The sequence below is a fragment of the Chrysochloris asiatica genome, unplaced genomic scaffold (assembly GCF_000296735.1).
Source record: "Chrysochloris asiatica unplaced genomic scaffold, ChrAsi1.0 scaffold00116, whole genome shotgun sequence".
Taxonomy (NCBI): Eukaryota; Metazoa; Chordata; class Mammalia; order Afrosoricida; family Chrysochloridae; genus Chrysochloris; species Chrysochloris asiatica.
This window is the reverse complement of record NW_006408634.1, coordinates 5,631,795-5,649,462: the sequence shown is the minus strand read 5'-3', so window position 1 is coordinate 5,649,462 and position 17,668 is coordinate 5,631,795. Positions and strand designations below refer to the sequence as shown.

Here is a 17,668-nt window from a genome sequence, read left to right as displayed (position 1 = left end):
GGCCGCGGTGGGGGCGCGGGGAGCGCGGACGGCGCCGGCTTCAGCACCGCGGACAGCTCCGGAGGCGAGCGACGGGCGCGAGGCTTAACCCCTTGGCGTCCAGAGCCCGGAGGCGGAGGGGGCCGGCCGCGGGGGAGGGGGCCAGGAGGGGAGCGCGGGGGCCCCCTTGGCGGGAGAAGGGGGAGGGGCGAGGTGCAGGGGGGAGGAGAAGGGGAAGGTACTTCCGGTATGGGCCCCCCTTTAGCCCCCCTCCCCCCTCCAGAGCCCTCCCGCGCAGGTGCAGAGCGAGGGAGTGCGGGGAGAGGGACGCACAACATCACACAGATGCCTCGCGACCGCGTGCAGGGATGCGCGGACCCAGCCCACTGCCCGGGCGGAGACGCCACGGGGTCAGGAGGGTATGAGCAGCCCACCCTCACAGTCAGCAACACGGTCTGGAGGGGCCGCGAAAGGAAGGCCAGGAAATTCAGACTGAGCCTCAAAGCAGTGAGAGACTCCCCTCCCCCCAGAAGTCCAGGCGTAGGGACATCCACAGAGCAGAGCTCAGAGCGGGGCCGTGGACACCGAGGGAGAAGGGAGAAGGGACTCATGTCCAGAGGTGGGGTACCATGGAAGGGCTACACGACTCCAGTAGGGGTGCTGAGACAGAGAAATGAGGAAGAACGGGGCGCAAAACCTAACCCACAGGCAGGGTCACCACGGAAGGGGGCATGGGAACACTCCCCACACACACACCTAAAGCTGTACTTGGGAGCAGGAACCAGAGGGGAGGAGACGGGAGGAAAGGCAATTCATGGGACAGAGCTAGCTAGCGGCAGAGCAAAGAGGACGCCAAAGGTGAGAGACAGACGGCTCCCACCCAACTGATAGAGCAAGTGACTCCCGAATCAGAAACAGAAGCTTAAAGACAGGGAGACTCGGGTTGGGGGACCTTCATAGGATACTCACCCGGTTCCCCGAGCCAGAGATGAGCACGCAAAACAGTCAATGTCTCAGACATTGCAGGTGCAGGGTAGCACACTGCTCCTCCCTCCCACCCCATGTTGCTATTACTCTTCCTTCTACCCACCCCCATCCCATCCCCCATGGCCAGAACACAGACACAAAGATTTGGACACATTTAATGGAAGGAGGCTATGAACAAGGGGACCCTTCCCTGAATTGGAAGGGGAGTGGGCAGAGGGGAAGGTGTCATCTTTCAGACACCAAATTAGGAAAACCAGCCCTACCCTTCTGGAAAGCCAAGCTCCGGAGCCCCCCTTCTTCCCACACTTCTTTCTCCTTCACACTCCTCCCCACTCCAACTGAAACACCCCAGGACCTGAATTGCAGCTCCATCAGACAGGTACAGACACAAGCTCTCATTCTGATGTGCTGATGCTCACACAGAGCGACATGCAAGAGAGAGATGGGCGTGTGCAGAAACCCACCTTCCCTGTGTGTAGCACACCACTGCCCACATTCTCAAACCCACAGACAGACTCCCAGAAACACAGGTGTGCTGAGCCACAAATGCGCGCATGTACCAAGAGCAGGACAGATACATGAGGACGGGGATCTGTGCCCATGGGAGGAGGAGGTCTCCAGCCACACATGTACTCAGACATGGGTCATGCGTACCTACAGAGATACCCACACAGGCAAGGGCACACACAGTAGGGGAGTCTTATGAGACGCTCATCTTGCCCATGGTATAGAAAGCTTCAGCTCCCAGTCTCCCTGGGTGCCTGCTCACAGGTACCCCTTTCCTTCCCCTCGCCCCCTCCCCTGGCACCTCCCTGGGCCAATCCCATCATCCATCAAGCTTTGGAAACAATCAACCAGCAGCCAGAGAGGGGAGAGACAACAGTGGGCCCTCTCCACCCCCTCCCCCCAACTCCAGCCCCCCCCCCGCCCCACTCCCCTAGACACACACAGCCATACACAGGAGCTCCTGAGTCCTCAGGCATCCCCACCCCAGAGCCCCCTCCCCTGGTTTCCCCCAATGAGCCATCTCACTGGCTGCCCAGGATTATCTGGGGCAGGGCTGTGTTGTCTGAAGTGAACTCTGCCTTCACCCACCCACCCGGTTGCAATCTTAGAAGGAGCAAGAAGAGAAGAGAGGTCTCTGGGTGGTGGAAGTATGAAAGGAGACTGAAGTGGGGGGCTTCCGAGAGCGTGTAAGGACCCTTACCTTGGGGCATCGAAGCTGTCGTAGGAGCCTACGGTGTAATGCCGGAAGAGTCTCTTTGCCTTGTCACTACGGCTTTCTGTAGAGGGGTCAAGGGATAGTACTGAAACCTCACTCTCAAAAGCACAGGTCTACCCACTCCCAGCTCCCCCATGTGCATCCCTGTGTAGGAGATAGGAAGCATCTTTTGAATCTTGGGGTGCATTGGGATAAGAAGGGGTCCCTCATTACCTTGCTTTCCCTCCTGGGAGCGGTTTGCCACCTCTTCCAGGCAGTCGGAGGGAAACCAGCCAACACGACCTTTGACCTGGCCTTCCCAGAAGCCTCCTTCCCCGATGCTGAGCACTAGGTGGGGGGACAGGGACATAGAGACATTTCTAAGTTTTTATTCTGCTCTCTATGGACTCCTGGTTGTAGGATAAGCTCTGGACTGTGAACACGGGTCGGTGGTTCAAACCCAGCAGCTGCTCCTCAGAAACCCTATACAGGGTTCCTATGAGTCGGAATCAACTTGACCTCAGTGGGTTTGGTTTTGGGTTCAGTCCACCATGCCCAGCCTTCCCACAAGTCCCAACACTTCACACAGGTGTCTGCTTAAATAAATCTTTGGGGAACCAGAAGATGTCATTCCTGTCTTCCAGCTTTCTGGGTCCATGTACGGGAGGAAAGGGCCATCTTCCACAACTTGGTCATCATATGTTTGGAGCATGTCCACACTCTGTCCCCACCCCCCCAGTCCCCAGGGTTTGGGGAAATTTCAGAGCAGCTCAGTTGCTCTGAAATTTCCCCAAACCCTCCCAGGATCTGTGGACTTGCATTACCTTTTCAGAGGACAATTTCTCCACTCCTCTATCTCTGATCCTGCCACATTACCAGATCTAGCTGATTAATCATTTCTATTTTGCACCCAGAGCTTTCCCGCCATCTCTTTTTGCTTCCCCTGGCTCTAGAAGACAGAAGTAAAGCCACATCTTCGCTTCTCCCCATCACTCAATCATTGGGAAGCTGCTTCTTGCCGGCTGCACTTCTTAGCTATTTAACTCAGTTACACTGATGTATACATGACAAGGAAGCCTCATACTCAGCGCTCACCCAGAAGAGAGCACATTCGTTAACTCCATTTTACTGATATGAAGACTGAGGCCCAGAGAACTGAGGTCATTTGCCCAAGGCTACATGGCAGAGCCTGAATTTGAACTCCGCTCTATCTCCTTTGAACGGGCTCAAATCGAATAATAATCATGAGGATAGCAGGGGACCCGGAAAGTGTTTCACTCTGTTGTGCGTGTGCGGTCACTATGAGTTGGAGCTGACTCAATGGCACCTAAAAACAACTATTACTTACTTCAAGATCTAATGCTTCTAATTGCTCATGTTTTGCTGTTTCTAATGATACAACCTTGCTGGCTGAAAGTGAAGAGGACTTAAAATACTTACGGATGAAGATCAAAGACCACAGCCTTCAGTACGGGTTGTACCTCAATATAAAAAACCAAAAATCCTCACCACTGAACCAATAAATAACATCAGGATAAATGGAGAAAAGACTGACATTGTTAAAGACTTCATTTTGCTTGCATCCACAATCAACACTCATGAAAGCAGAAGTCAAGAAATCAAATGATGGATTGCATTGGGCAAATCTGCTGCACAAGGTATGCTGACCCGAGTCATGGTATTTTAAAAAGCCTCATATGCATGTGAAAGTTGGACAATGAATATGGAAAAGCATCAAAGAATTTATGCATTTGAGTTATGGTGTTAGAGAAGAATATTAAAAGTACCATGGACTGCCAGAAAAACCAACAAACTTGTGCTAGAAGAAGTATAACTAGAATGTTCCTTACAAGTCAGGATTGCAAGACTTTGTCTCTCATACTTTGGACACATAATCAGGAAGGACCAGTTCCTGAAGAATATCATGCTTGGTAAAGTGGAGGGTTAGCGAAAAAGAGGAAGAACCCCAACGAGATGGTTGGCCAATCTGCTAACCGCAAGATTGGCTGTTAAACCCCACCAGTCACTCTGTAGAAGAAAGATGAGATTTTCTGCTTCCATAAGGATTTACAGCCTTTGTTTTAATGCTTTTAATAACCACCCATGAGATGGATTGACACAGTGCCTAACACAATGAACTGAAACTTAACAACAACTGTGAAGGTGGCACAGGATGGGGCAGTGTTTTGTTCTATTGTGCATGGGGTCGAGTCCACTTGATGACTCGTAACTACAATGCCAAAGTTTATTTAATAAGGAACCCTGGTGGCCTGGCAGTTAAAACATTCAGCTGGTAACCAAAAAAGGCCAGCAGTTCCAACCCACCAGCTGTTCTGTAGGGGAAAAGATGTAAGCATGCTTCCATAAAGCTGACCGCTTTGGAAACCCCGTGCGGTTGTTCCACTCTATCTGACAAGGTCACCATGAGTTGGAATTGACTCGAGGGCAGTGGGTTTGAAGTTTTTCAGGAAAAGCCCTGGAGGTGCAATGGTTAAGCAAGCAGCAGAGAACCAAAAGGTCAGTAGTTCGAACCCACCAGTCTCTCCAGTGGAGAAAAGACCTAGCGATCTGCTCCCACAACGATCACAGCTTAGGAAAATGTATGGGACCTCTAGGATCGTGATGAGTCAGAGCAGACTCACAGGGATACAACAACGTTTTGAACCTGCCACCTGTCTGTCAGTTCATTGTACTGTAGAGGTTTGTGTTGCTGTGATTCAGGAAGCTGTGCAACTGATATTTCAAATACCAACAGGATCACCCATGGTGGACAGGTTTCGATAGAGTTTCCTGACTAAGACAGATTAGGGCAAAGGCCTGGTCATTTACCTCCCCAAACTAGTCAACGCAAACCCTGTGGATCACAATGGAACACTGTCCATTATGTTGCTGGAACATGAGCCACTGTGGTTGGAAGGCACTCAGAGAAAACTCGGTGCCTTCAAGGACGGACTTGAATGGACTAATGATGGTGAAAATGGAGCAGAACCGGGCAAAAGTTTGTTGTGTTGACCATGGGGTCACCATGAGTTAGAGCTGACTTGACTAACCACCACAACTAATGGGGAGACTGAGGCTCAGAGAGCCGACGTCATTTGCACAAGTTTACATGGGTAGTATGAGAGTTAAGGTTTTGTGTCGACTTGACTGGTTTGACAGTTAAGACATAAATCTACTACACTGTAATCATGTCCCCCATCATGTGACCAGCCAGGATCTGATGTACTTAATCTCTGTGTTATAAACCCTCACTTTTAGGAAGCTAATGAGGCCGGATACAATTCACAGGATTAGGTTGTATCATGAATCAATCTCTTTTGAGATATTGAAGAGATTAAACAGGCAAGAAGAGCCCAGAGGGACTGAACACCACCAAGAAAGACGAGGCAGGAGTGGAGTGCATCCTTTGGGCCTGGAGTCCCTATACTGGGAAGCTCCTCAATCCAGGGAAAGACTGATGCCAAGACACATGGCGATTGCCAAGGAATGCTGGGCCTACAGATGCTGAAAGAAAACAAGAATTGTTTTCTAGAGAAGTAGTTCTGGATTTGGACTTCTAGCCTCGTAAATTGTGAGACTGTAGAATCGATGCATTTGAATTATGGTGCTGGAGAAGAATATTGAAAGTACCATGGACTGATAGAAGAGCAAACAAATCTGTCTTGGAAGAAGTACAGCCAGATGTGCCTTAGAAGTGAAGATGGAGACTTTGTCTCTCGTACTTTGGACACGTTGTCAGGAGGGGCCAATCCCTTGAAAAAGACATCATGGTTGGGAAAGTGGTGATGGTGGTTATGTGCTGAGGAGTTGGTTCTGACTCATAGCGACCCTGTATAGGGTTTCTGAGGCTGTGAATCTTTACGGGAGCAGAAAGCCTCATCTTTCTCCCGCGGAACAGCTGGTAGTTTCGAACTGCTGACCTTAAGGTTCACAGCCTGATTCGTAACCACTACGCTACCAGAGCTCCTTTGGTTGGTTGGTTACGTGCCATGGAGTCGGTTTCTACTTATAGTGACCCTGTACAGGGTTTCTGAGGCTGTGAATCTTTACGGGAGCAGAAAGCCTCATCTTTCTCCCGCAGAACAGCTGGTAGTTTCAAACTGCTGACCTTGTGGTTCGCAGCCCGATTCGTAACCACTATGCTACCAGAGCTCCTCAGGGTCAGCTGAAAAGAGGAAGATCTTCAATGAGATGGAATGACACAGTGGCAGCAACAGTGAGCTCAAATATAATGACGATTGTGAGGCTGGCCCAGGACTGGGCAGTGTTTCATTCTATTGTGCACAGTCGCTATGAGTCAAAACCAAACTAGGTGATGGCACCAAACAACAAAAACAGCAGATAACTAAGACATAGGATCTGGCAGAGCCTGCATTTGAACTCAGCTCTATCTGCTTCCAGAGCTAATGCTTTTTAACCGTTCGTGTTTTGCTATCTGTGTACAGGATTTTAACGAAAACAGCAGTGACCAACAGTCTCCTATTTCTCCAGCATTTTTCATGGCTCTGCCCCCACTTGTTTCAAGGTCCTTGGATGGTGCAAATGGTTTGCCCTTGACTGTTAACCTAAAGGTTGGAGGTTCAAACCCACCCAGTGGCACCACAGAAGAAAGGCCTGGTAATCTTCTGACAAGATGAGAGACCCAAAAACATCCCATGGAGCACAGTTCTACTCTGCTAACACACACAGTCACCGTGAGTCAGAATCAACTTGATGATAATGGGTTTGGTTTGGGTTTGGTCCCCACTCTGCCCTCCACCAACTTCCCCATACTAAATTATTTCAACGACACATGATGTATTAATTGTTTTTTCCCTGCTCTGATAGCGTAGTGGTTACGAATCGGGCTGCGAACCACAAGGTCAGCAGTTTGAAACTCCCAGCTGCTCTGCGGGAGAAAGATGAAGCTTTCTGCTCCCGTAAAGATTTACAGCCTCAGAAACCCTGTTCAGGGTCGCTATGGGTCAGAACCGACTCGACGGCACTTAACAACAACAACAAGACAAGGAAGTTGCAGCCAAAGCAGGAACTCAGGCCAGACTTGGATTGCAGCCAGACAGCTACCCCATGCTTTTCAGAAGGGAATGGGGAAGGTGAATAGGAAGTTGGCTTCAAAAAGTTGATGGAGAAATGCCATGATCTTTTCATTGCGTTCTTCTGCAAACTTTTTGAAGCCCCCTCATAGAGAGGAAATGTGAGGGCTTAAAGGAAGGCAGGAGATGGAGGGTCTGGGCTTTTGCCTGGCTTTGCTATTCATGACTGGTTGGTCTTGTGATTACTCATGCAATGAGCGAGTATTTATTTCGGGCCCTCATGAGTCAGGCTCCAGACTAGGCCCTGGGCATGGCAATTGAACTGCACAAAGGTGGAGGAGGGAGGAAGAAGGACAGGTTGTCTAAAGAGAAGCTAGATGGGAATGTATAAATCAGATGCCAAAGGGAGACCAGGAAGGTGTCCCTGAGGAAGTGACATATAAGCTGAGAGCTGAAGGATCCTAGAAGTTTTGGAGATCAAGAGTGGCTGGAAAGATTTCCCAGGAAGGAGGAACAGCATGTGTGATGTGCTTGGGGTAGAAAACGGCTTGGAGACTTTCAGGAATAGAGAAAAGGGTGAGGTCCCTAGAGCCTTCGGTGAACAGGGGGTGACAGGAGATGAGATTGGTGAGGTGGGCAGGGGCTGGAATTCCCAGGGAAGGGCTTGGGGGTGCTAGGTTAAGGTCTGCATCTCTGATTAAGGATGTGGAGGGGGATCATGAAGCTCAGTAATCTTGTGGATGTGGGCTTACTTGGAAACAATAAAGTGCCTTTTAATGAAAATTTTAAAAACACAACTAACCCATTGCCACGGTCAATTCTGACCCTAAGTGACCCAACAGGGCAGAGTAGAACTGTCCCAACTGTTCCATATGGTTTTTAAAGCTGTAAGTAAATCTTTATGGAAGAAGAACACTGCCTCATCTTTCTCCCAGAGACTGGCTGATGGGTTTGAACAACCGACCTTTCAGTTTTTAGTTGAGCATGTAACCATTGTATCATCAGGTCTCTGTTTAAAACAGAGACCGAAGGCAACATTCTCCTGTACGTTCTCCTCCCTGTACAAAAGTATTGGCTTGAAGCTCAGGCAGGTACAATGGAAGATGCTGTCCATGGTGCTGCTAATGAGCCAGTCCCTCATTGCTGGGCTCAACTTTTTCTTCATCCCCATTCTTGGAAACATTTGTTGTTGTTAAGTGCCTTTGAGTCGGTTCCGACCCATAGGGACCCTGTACAGGGTTCCCGAGGCTGTAAATCTTTACTGGAGCAGAAAGCCTCATCTTTCCTCCCGCGGAACGGCTGGTAGTTTCGAACTGCTGGCCTTAAGGTTTGCAGCCCAATTCGTAACCACTACGCTACCAGAGCTCCTTGGAAACATAGATACTCCTAATCCCCATGTAACACACCTCAGGCACATCAGGTCCCAAAGGCATTGCCCCTGTCCCCCATGGTAACTCCTGTTTTTGGTCATTCACTAATTCATTTAACTCATGCAAAAATCCTCACAACTGGACCAATACCATTGTGATAAACGGAGAAAACACTGAAGTTCATTTTACTTGGATTCACAATCAGCACACATAGAGTTGTTGTTGTTGTTGTCAGGAGCCATCGAGTTGGAACCGACTCATAGCAACCCCATGCACAGCAGAACGAAACAATGTCCGATCCTGGGCCAACCTCACTACTGCCGCCACACTTGACGCCATCAATGATGCCACCTGGCTGATCCATCTTGTTGGGGGTCTTCCTCTTTTTTTCTGACCCTCCACCTTACCCAGCATGACATCCTTCTCCAGTGACTGTTCTCTCCGGACAATGTGTCCAAAGTATGAGAGACGAAGCCTAGCCATCTTGGCCTCCAAGGAGCACTCTGGTTGCACTTCTTCCAAAATAGTAGCACTCAAGAAATCAAACAACATGTTGTACAAATCTGCTGCAAAAGACTTCTTTAAAGTGTTAGAAAGCAAAGATGTCACTTGAAGAACTAAGGTGCACCTGACCCAAGCCATAGGTTTTTCAATCACCTCAGATGCGTGTGAAAGTTGCACTGTGAAGAAGGAAGACCAGTGAAGAATTAACATATTAGAATTATGGTGCTCATGAAGAGTATTGAATATACTATGGACTACTAGAAGAACAAACAAAGCTGTGTTGGGAGAACTACAGTCTGAATGTTTCTTAAAAGTGAGGATAAAGACTTCATTTCTTGTACTTTGGATATGCTATCAGGAAGGACCAGTTCCTGGAGAAGGCTATCATAGTTAGAAAAGTAGAGTGTCAGCAAAAAAGAGGAAGACAATCACTAAGACTGGCACAATAACTACAACAATGGGCTCAAACACAGCAAAGATTGTGACTATGAATGATACAGGATTGGGCAGTGTTTCATTCTGTGGCCACTCTGAGTCAGAATCAACTTGATGACACCTAACAATAGCAACAACCGTACATATTGAGTTCCCTGTGTGCTGGGTCTGCAGACTGGGTCCTTGTGACCCAGACACCAATGACATGGACATTGCTCTTAAGAGTTTAGTGTATGAGGAGACAGATTACAAAAGAGATGAGAAATAAATTCTACAACTGGCTGTAGGTCTGATTCATGCACATTCTTCAAAGCCTTGCTCAAGAGCTCTACCTCTCACGGCAAGATCCTTCTGGCTTACTCTGTTAGCTTAGCGGTTACGAATTGGGCTGTGAACTGCAAGGTCAGCAGATCGAAACTACCAGCTGTTCCGCGGGAGAAAGATGAGGCTTTCTGCTCTCGTAAAGATTTACAGCCTCGGATACCCTGTACAGGCTCGCTATGATTCAGAACCGACTCCACAGCACATAATCAGCACCACCTAAATACCTGTAGCAGGGATCACCTATGGCGATGATTGTTGGCCCTTATGTGGCATTTACTATGTACAAACTACATTAGAATTTTCCTGGGTACTAGTCCCGCCAATTCACCTCCTGGGCAATCACCAGCTTTGTATTGGTAGAAGCTTACATGTTGTTTACAGCTGAGCAAGTTTCAGTGGAACTTCCAGACTAAGACTAGGAAGAAAAGCCTGGTCATCTACTTCCAGAGGAAAGACAAAGGCAGTGAAACCCTAAGGATCACAACAGAACAGTGCTAGAAGATGAATACTAGCCCACCTAGGTTTGGAAGGCACTCAACAATGGAGAGTGAAGATGAGCTGGCACAGAACCAGACCGCATTTCATTTCATGGCACATGGTGGGGGGTACACCATGAGTTGGGGTCTAAGAACACACAACACTCTCTGAAAAGCATTGTACTCAGTTCATTTTATATGACCAGATTCCTTTAAGCTTCACAAGGGTCCCCTTTTACAGATGAGCAAACTGAGGCCCACCGGAGTCACTTGCCTACAGCCACACAGCTAGGAGGTGGTGGAGGCAGTATTTGAACTCAAGACACCAGACTCTAGACCAGTACACTGCCCATATTCCCTGTAATCTAGAGTTTGGCAGAGACTGGTTTCTCTGCTCATCTCCTGCCATATTTGCTACTATGTTTCCCACGTGCTGTCCTGTCTCCAAAGACCTAAGCTACCCCATAACACAATTAACAGTCCTGTGGGGTCTGCAAGGCAAGAACTGCAAGACCAAAGAATTTTTGGCATGGACTGTACATGGCACGTCCACTCTCTCATCAGCGCCTCATCCCAGCCCAACAAGGCAGGCTCCGCAGGCGAGAACACCTGGCAGAGGCCAGCTTCATTCACCCTCAGCACTAGGTGACAGGAAATAGCTGACCTTGAGGCAGTCACAGCACCTCTGGGAACTTTGGGAAGCTCTGAGTCTTCCACTATGCAACGGGGTTCATGGCAACCATCCTGGAAGGATGGTGGCAACTGAGATGAAAGCGCCTGGCTCAGCATCAAAAACCCCCACACAAACCCAATGTCCTAGAATTAATTCCAACTCACGGCAGTCCCTGTGTTTCAGAGTAGAACTGGGCTCTGTGAGATTTCCAATAGCAGTAACCTTTGCAGAAAGGGGCCCTGATGGTGCAGTAGGATAAGTGCTGGGCTGCTAACTGCAGGGTTGGTAGTTCAAACCCACCAGCCACCCTGAGGGAGAATGATGAGACTGTCCCCGGAAAGATTTGCAGTCTTGGAAATCCTATGGGGCACTTCTACTCTGACGTATAGGGTCCTTCGCTATGAGTTGGATCGACTTGAAGACAGTGGGTTTTGGTGGGGTAAACTTTGCAGATAAGAGTTCTGGTTCTGCAGTGGCTAAGCACTGGACTATTAACAGAAAGGTTGGTGGTTCTAATGGCACCCTGAAGAAAGGCCTGCTAACTTGTTCTTGCAAACATGAACAAAACTCATTGCTGTCCAGGTGATTCCAACTCACAGAGACCCTATGTTTTTGTTGCTGTTAAATTGCTGTTGAGTCAATTCCACCCCATAGCGACGCTGTATAGGGTTTCCGAGGAGCAGCTGGTGAGCTTGAACCGCCGACCTTTCAGTTCAAATGGCTTTGCAGTCTGACGCATTAACCCACAGCGCCACACCAGGATTCCTATTGTTGTTGTTGTTGTTAAGTGCCATCGAGTCGGTTCCGACCTATAGCAACCCGGAACAGGGTTTCTGAGGCTGTAAATCTTTATGGGAGCAGAAAGCCTATAGGACAGAGTAAAATCGCCTGCCCCATAGGGCTTCCAAGATTGTAAATCTTTAACAGAAGTAGATTGCCTCAACTCTTGAGGAGGGGTTGGTGGGTTCGAACCGCAGACTTTCTGGTTAGTAGATGAGTGCTTAAGCACTATACCACCAGGGATCTTTAGTAACAACTGTTGTTAAGTGCTATGGAGTCAATTCCAACTCATAGCAACCCTGTATAGGGTTTCCAAAGAGCAGTCACCCTATGGCTCACTGGATGAACCTCAGCTGCCAACTTTTTAGTGTTGTAAGTTGCTGTTCAGTAGATTCCGATTCATAGTGACCCCATGTGTCACCAAGTAGAACCGTTCCATAGGCTGTGATCACCAGAACTTTCTTCAGAGGTACCAGAATGGACTCAAACTGCCAATCTTTGGCTGAGTACCCAAGCACAAACCCTGTATGCCACCCAGGGACCCTTGCTCATCCAACTAAACCAAACCCACTGCCATCAAGAGTTGATTCTGACTCATAGCGAACCTGTATTGGGTTTTCCAGAGGAAATCTTTACGGAAGCAGAGCACCTCATCCCGTTGGAGTGGCTGGTGGCTTAGAACCACCAATCTTGTGGTTAGCAGCCCAACACCTACCCCACCGCACCACTCATTTTGCCTATTTAGTCTGAAGACTGCCTCCTGCTGGCGTCTTCTCAGCTACAGTGGATGCCACGGGTGGGGTGGAGGGCACTGGATGCACTCAAAGGGGGCATTGTGTTGTTCAGTGACTAAGTGATGTCTCTGCCCCACCACACTCCCCACCTGTCCCAGGTACCTTTGATCTTCTCGCCCTTGCTCAGTGAGATCTCTCCCTCGCCTTGCGCCTGGTAGGACTTCACCGCCATGAAAGAGCGTCCGGGTACAGCCGAGTAGAGTTTCCTCCGCTTTCCACGACTGCCCAGGGAGCCCCCGGGACCCCCCGAGGAGCCCCCTGTGCCCCCGGCTGGCCCTTCCCGGGGAGTCCCGCTGGAGCTGTGTACACAGAGGGTGTGAGAGGCAGGGGAGAGTGGAGAACATGGGTCCTTGGGGGTGTGGGTGGGTGGGATAGCGCATCAGGGTGGGAGAGGGGGTATGAGTGTGTTTCCAGCTGTGGCATTCTGAGGAGGGAGAAGGGAGCATCTGGGGGCTCCCTCTGCCTGCTTGCCTAGAGCCCCCACTAGTCCCCTTCTTCTCCTTCCCGGCTTGCTTCCGGTCCTCCCCGCAGCAGCCAGCGCTGCCTGATTCAGCTTCCTGGAGCTGCAGCGCTCAGACTGTGTCATCTCTCAGCTCACGAGCCTTCTCCAACTCCCAGTTTCCTCCTGGGTCTGGGCCAGCTCTTCTGCCCGCCATGATCTGCCTCCCCCGCCTGGACAGCCAGGCCTCCTTCCAGCACCCCCAAGCTAGAGTTCCCCCTGGAGTGACCCCTCTGCTCTCCTTCTCAATCTTTCCCCTCCACGGGCTCATCGCCAAGCCCCTGACACTCCAAATCCAGCGCCCCCTTCCCCCGCTCCCTTCTGCCTGTCTCTGCTGGACTTTCTTCACCTCACCCAGGCTTTCTGTCTGTCCTCAAGGGCCTAAATGTTCCCTTCTTTGTTACCCCACCCCTGTCTTCTTCATGATCACTGCACCCCCAACGTAAGCCCCTGCAACCTAAGCATATCCTGGTCTGTCTATTGTTATTCTGGGTGTCTATCTCTATCCCCAGGACGTGAAGTTAAAACTTGGAGTGCATTTAGGGATGTGGGCTAAGAAAGGGGCTCCAGCGCCCTCACTTTTTTTGGGGTCATGGCGAGTGATGGAAGGTCTAAAGGTGGGACCAGAGACGGATGGATGGAGGGAAGAAGTGCCTATGGGGGCATTAGTCATTGTACATGGGACAGGAAGTAGGGAGCAGGGGCTCCCCAAGAAGAGAGTGGGCTGGGTTGAAGACTCTGGGGCCAGGCCTTCGGCCCTTCCCTACCTGGGCCGTCCTCGAGGCTGCCTCTTGTTCTCCTCAGGGTGCCTCCCACGGGAGGGGGAGCGGGCCCGGGCTCCCCGGGGACTGCTGGCACTTCGTAGGGTCCCGCTGCTGAGCTTGGTGCTGGGGGCTGGGGGCTGCGACTGGCCCTGGGGCCCTGAGGTTGGGCCGGGGGTCCCAGAGGATGAGGTCCCCGGTGCTGAGAATACCATCCAATCAGGCAGGGCCATGTTGGTATCACTGTTGGCTCGAAGCAGTGCTGGGGGGACGGTCAGCCCTGCACTCGGGGGCCCCCGACGCCGGGCTGCATACTTGGGGGACTCCTGGAAGGGGACTGGGGGACAAAGGAGGTTTGGGAGACACAGGCAGACAGGCAAGAGATTGGGGGAAGAGAAGTAAGAGGAGGAAGGTGGAGAAAAGAGTGGGGACACTTGAAATCTTTCCCCCCGTCCCAGGAGTCCCTAGCTGGTATGAACAGCTAATGAGCTCAGCTGCTAACTGAAAAGTTGGTGGTTCGAGTTCATTGAGAGGTGCCTTTGAAAAAAAGCCTGGTGCTCTGCCTCCAAAATATCAGCCCCTGAAACCCTATAGAGAAATCCTACAGTTCTACTTTGACACACAGGAGTAAAATCGATTTGATGGCAACTAGTCTATATGGGTCGGAACCGACTCGACGGCACTTAACAACAACAACAACAACAAGAAGTCTATATGATTATTATTTTGGATTTCTGATTGGCCGTTTTTTTCATCCCTGGGTGTTACCACTGGTTATACATCTGACTTCTAAATAAAAAGTTGGAGGTTTGCTTTCACCCAGAGGAGCTTGAGAAAAAAAGCCTGGGGGATCCGCTTCTGAAAAACCAGGCTCATCCAAAACCCTACGGAGCGCAGTTCTACTTTGACACACAAGGGGTCGCTATACATCAGAACCAACTAGATGGCAATTGGTTGGTTGCTTACCACTGCTCTGAAGTTCATGCCGCGTCCCCCGCCCAACCAAGGGGTCCACTGTGCTGTAGGACACGTATGGGACTGCTAACTGCAAGGTGGGTGGTTCAAACCCACCAGCTGCTCCTCAGAAACCTAAACCAACTCACTGGCACTTAACAACAACAACATCCTGCCTTCCTAAATCGGATCCTCCCATTCCCCAATCCCACCCCCATGTCCTCAACAGTCCCAGGTCCTCCTCTTGACTCCTTCCCACTTACTCACCCACATCTTGCTCTCGGTGGCTTCGGATCAGCTCCCCCAGCTCAAAATTCCCAGCAATCACAGCTACCTGGAGGGAGGGGGTAGAGGCAGAGGTCATAGTGAGGTGTCTGACCAGCGCCCCCAACCTTCCACCCCAGCACTCCTAAATATCCCCCTTCCTCCCCACGCCTCTCCGTCTTCTTCCTGTTCCCCTCTAATCTCAGCACAGCCCACCCAGCTACAGACCTGGAAGGGCGTCTGTCTGTTATTATTCTTCACATCTTTATTGGCCCCGCGGTACAGGAGAATTCGGGCGCAGGTCTCCTGAGGGGAGGGGGACAGCCGCCAAACACACAGGGTGAAGGGAACAAACACAGTTACCATCAGCACGCTGTGCTGGCACTGTGCTAAGAACTTCACTGCCCAGTCCTGAGCCTTTTAAATGCAGCTCCTTCGCATTGCCATGTGCTGTGAACCTTGATAGCACAATGGTTAAAGTGCCTGTCTGCTAACCCAGAGGTTGGCGGTTCAAACCTACCAGCAGCACTGTGGACAAGAAACTTGGCAAATCTGTTTCAGGAGTGAACAGAACCAAGAGAACCCTATGAAGCAACTCTGCCACGTGGGGGTCCTCTTAAGAGTTGGAAATGATGGTTGGTTTGTTGGTTTTGTTTTGTTTTGGAAAGATGAGTGTAAAACGCACATTAGATTTAAAACACCCAGTCTGCCGGGATGGCAGCCAACATTTTGGTCTTGTCTGCTAACCCAAAGGTGTGGCAGTTCAAGTCCACCCAGAGGTGCTTCAGAAGAAAGGACTGGCATTCTATTTGTGTGGGAGGGAGGGGGAAATCAAACATTGAAAACGCTATGGAAGCACATCAGCTATACTGGACTCTTTGCTTTTTCTCCAACATACCATACACTCCCTGCTTCGGGGTCTTTGTACCTACTGTTTCTTCTGCTTGGAATATCCTAAAAACCCACATGACTTACTCCCTCACTTCAGTTCAGTTCTTCATTCAAATAATGTTTTCTTAGTAAGGCCCGTCCCCATCTCCTGTTTAAGTTACAACTCTTTCCCCACCAACACTTCCTAGTCCTACCTTCTTCTTTTTTTTTTATTTCTCTCCATCGCTCTTCCCATCAACTCATACTTTACTTATTCTTCAATATTTTGTTGTCTCCCTCTGTGAATTTATTCTATTTATTTTGCTGTTGAAAATAAAACAGCAAAACACACCAATTCACCCATTTCTGTGTGTGCAATTCAGCGACACTGAGTACGTTCTTAGAGTTTTTAAGTCATCCTTACCCTCCTTTTCTAAATCCTTCCTCTAGTCACAAAAACTCAGTGCCCCGTAGGTTCCTATTCAATCTTTTGAGGGACTGTTGTCAGTTTGTTCCCACAGAAAGTTCTTGAAAGAGTATAATGCTCAAGGCAGTTTTTAACTAGTTAAATATTTTGTTGATGTTAAATGCCATAGAGTCGGTTCAGACTGGTTGTTGTTGTTGTTGTTATGTGCCGTGGAGTCGGAACCGACTCATAGCGACCCTGTACAGGGTTTCCTAGGGTGTAAATCTTTACGGGAGTAGAAAGCCTCATCTTTCTCCCGCGGAGCAGCTGGTAGTTTCGAACTGCTGACCTTGCGGTTCACAGCCCGAGTCGTAACCACTACGCTACCAGAGCTCCTTCAGCAACCCTTTATAGGGTTTCCAAGGAGCAACTCATAGGTTTAAACTACTAATCCTACAGCACCACACCAGGAGTCCACACCAGAAGACTTTAGGGGATATATTTTTGGTTTAAAGGAGCTCTGGTAGCGTAGTGGTTACAAGTCAGGCTGCTACCCTCAAAGTCAGCAGTTGTAAACTACCAGCTGTTCCACCGGAGACAGATGAGGCTTTCTGCTCCCCTAAAGATTTACAGCCTCAGGTACCCTGTGCAGGTTTACTATGAGTTAGTTATAACCGACTCCACAGTACACCACCACCACCACTATTTTTGGTTTAAGGACTAAAGATGATCTCAGAGCGATAGTTTGAGGGGTTCATCCAGTCTCCATGGACCCAGAAAGTCTGGATTCCATCAGAATATGAAATTAAGTTCTTAAAGGCAGAGATTTTTATGTGTTTTGCCACGGAGTTGAATTCTCAACACCATGTACATAACCTTGCTGAAGTTATTGTTATTATATTGTTAAGTGCCATCGAGTCGGTTCCAACTCATAGTGACCTTGTATAGGGTTTCTGAGGAGTCGCTGGTGAGTTTGAACTGCCGACCTTGTGGTTCACAGTCCAGTGCTGATCCTACAGTGCCACACCAGGAGTTCCATGTACACAATAAATGCTTAATTAACATCTGTTGGATGAAAAACACACAAACAAAACTATGGAGCAAGAATGGTCAATCATTTGAAGTCAAAAGGGCAGCATTTACCTAAGGACAAAATTCAGAAGGGTGCGGAAAGGAGGAGGAAGGGAGACAAGAACCACTGGGAGGAAGTGGGCTCAGTGATGTTTTACTGAGGGGATTGTAATCACTGAGATGAAATGAATGAGCTCGCCAATGTAAAACTGATGATCTGCTCTGTAAACCGTCATTCAATTCACAATAAAAAGTTAAAAAGCTATGGAGCACAGTTCTATTCTGAT

General features: G+C 49.5%; 1 protein-coding gene across 1 annotated transcript in view; it reads right to left on the bottom strand.

Annotated features, from left to right (window-relative positions):
- SHANK1 (SH3 and multiple ankyrin repeat domains 1) overlaps positions 1 to 17,668 on the bottom strand; it is a 75,119-nt gene that overhangs the window by 36,227 nt on the left and 21,224 nt on the right. Inside the window, exons 8-14 of the mRNA XM_006868140.1 lie at positions 15,263 to 15,340; positions 15,038 to 15,104; positions 13,823 to 14,153; positions 12,659 to 12,855; positions 2,402 to 2,515; positions 2,174 to 2,249; positions 1,775 to 1,804 (exon numbers count right to left, since the gene is read on the bottom strand). Of these exons, the coding sequence (XP_006868202.1) occupies positions 1,775 to 1,804; positions 2,174 to 2,249; positions 2,402 to 2,515; positions 12,659 to 12,855; positions 13,823 to 14,153; positions 15,038 to 15,104; positions 15,263 to 15,340 (893 nt within the window). The remainder of the gene's footprint in view (positions 1 to 1,774; positions 1,805 to 2,173; positions 2,250 to 2,401; positions 2,516 to 12,658; positions 12,856 to 13,822; positions 14,154 to 15,037; positions 15,105 to 15,262; positions 15,341 to 17,668) is intronic.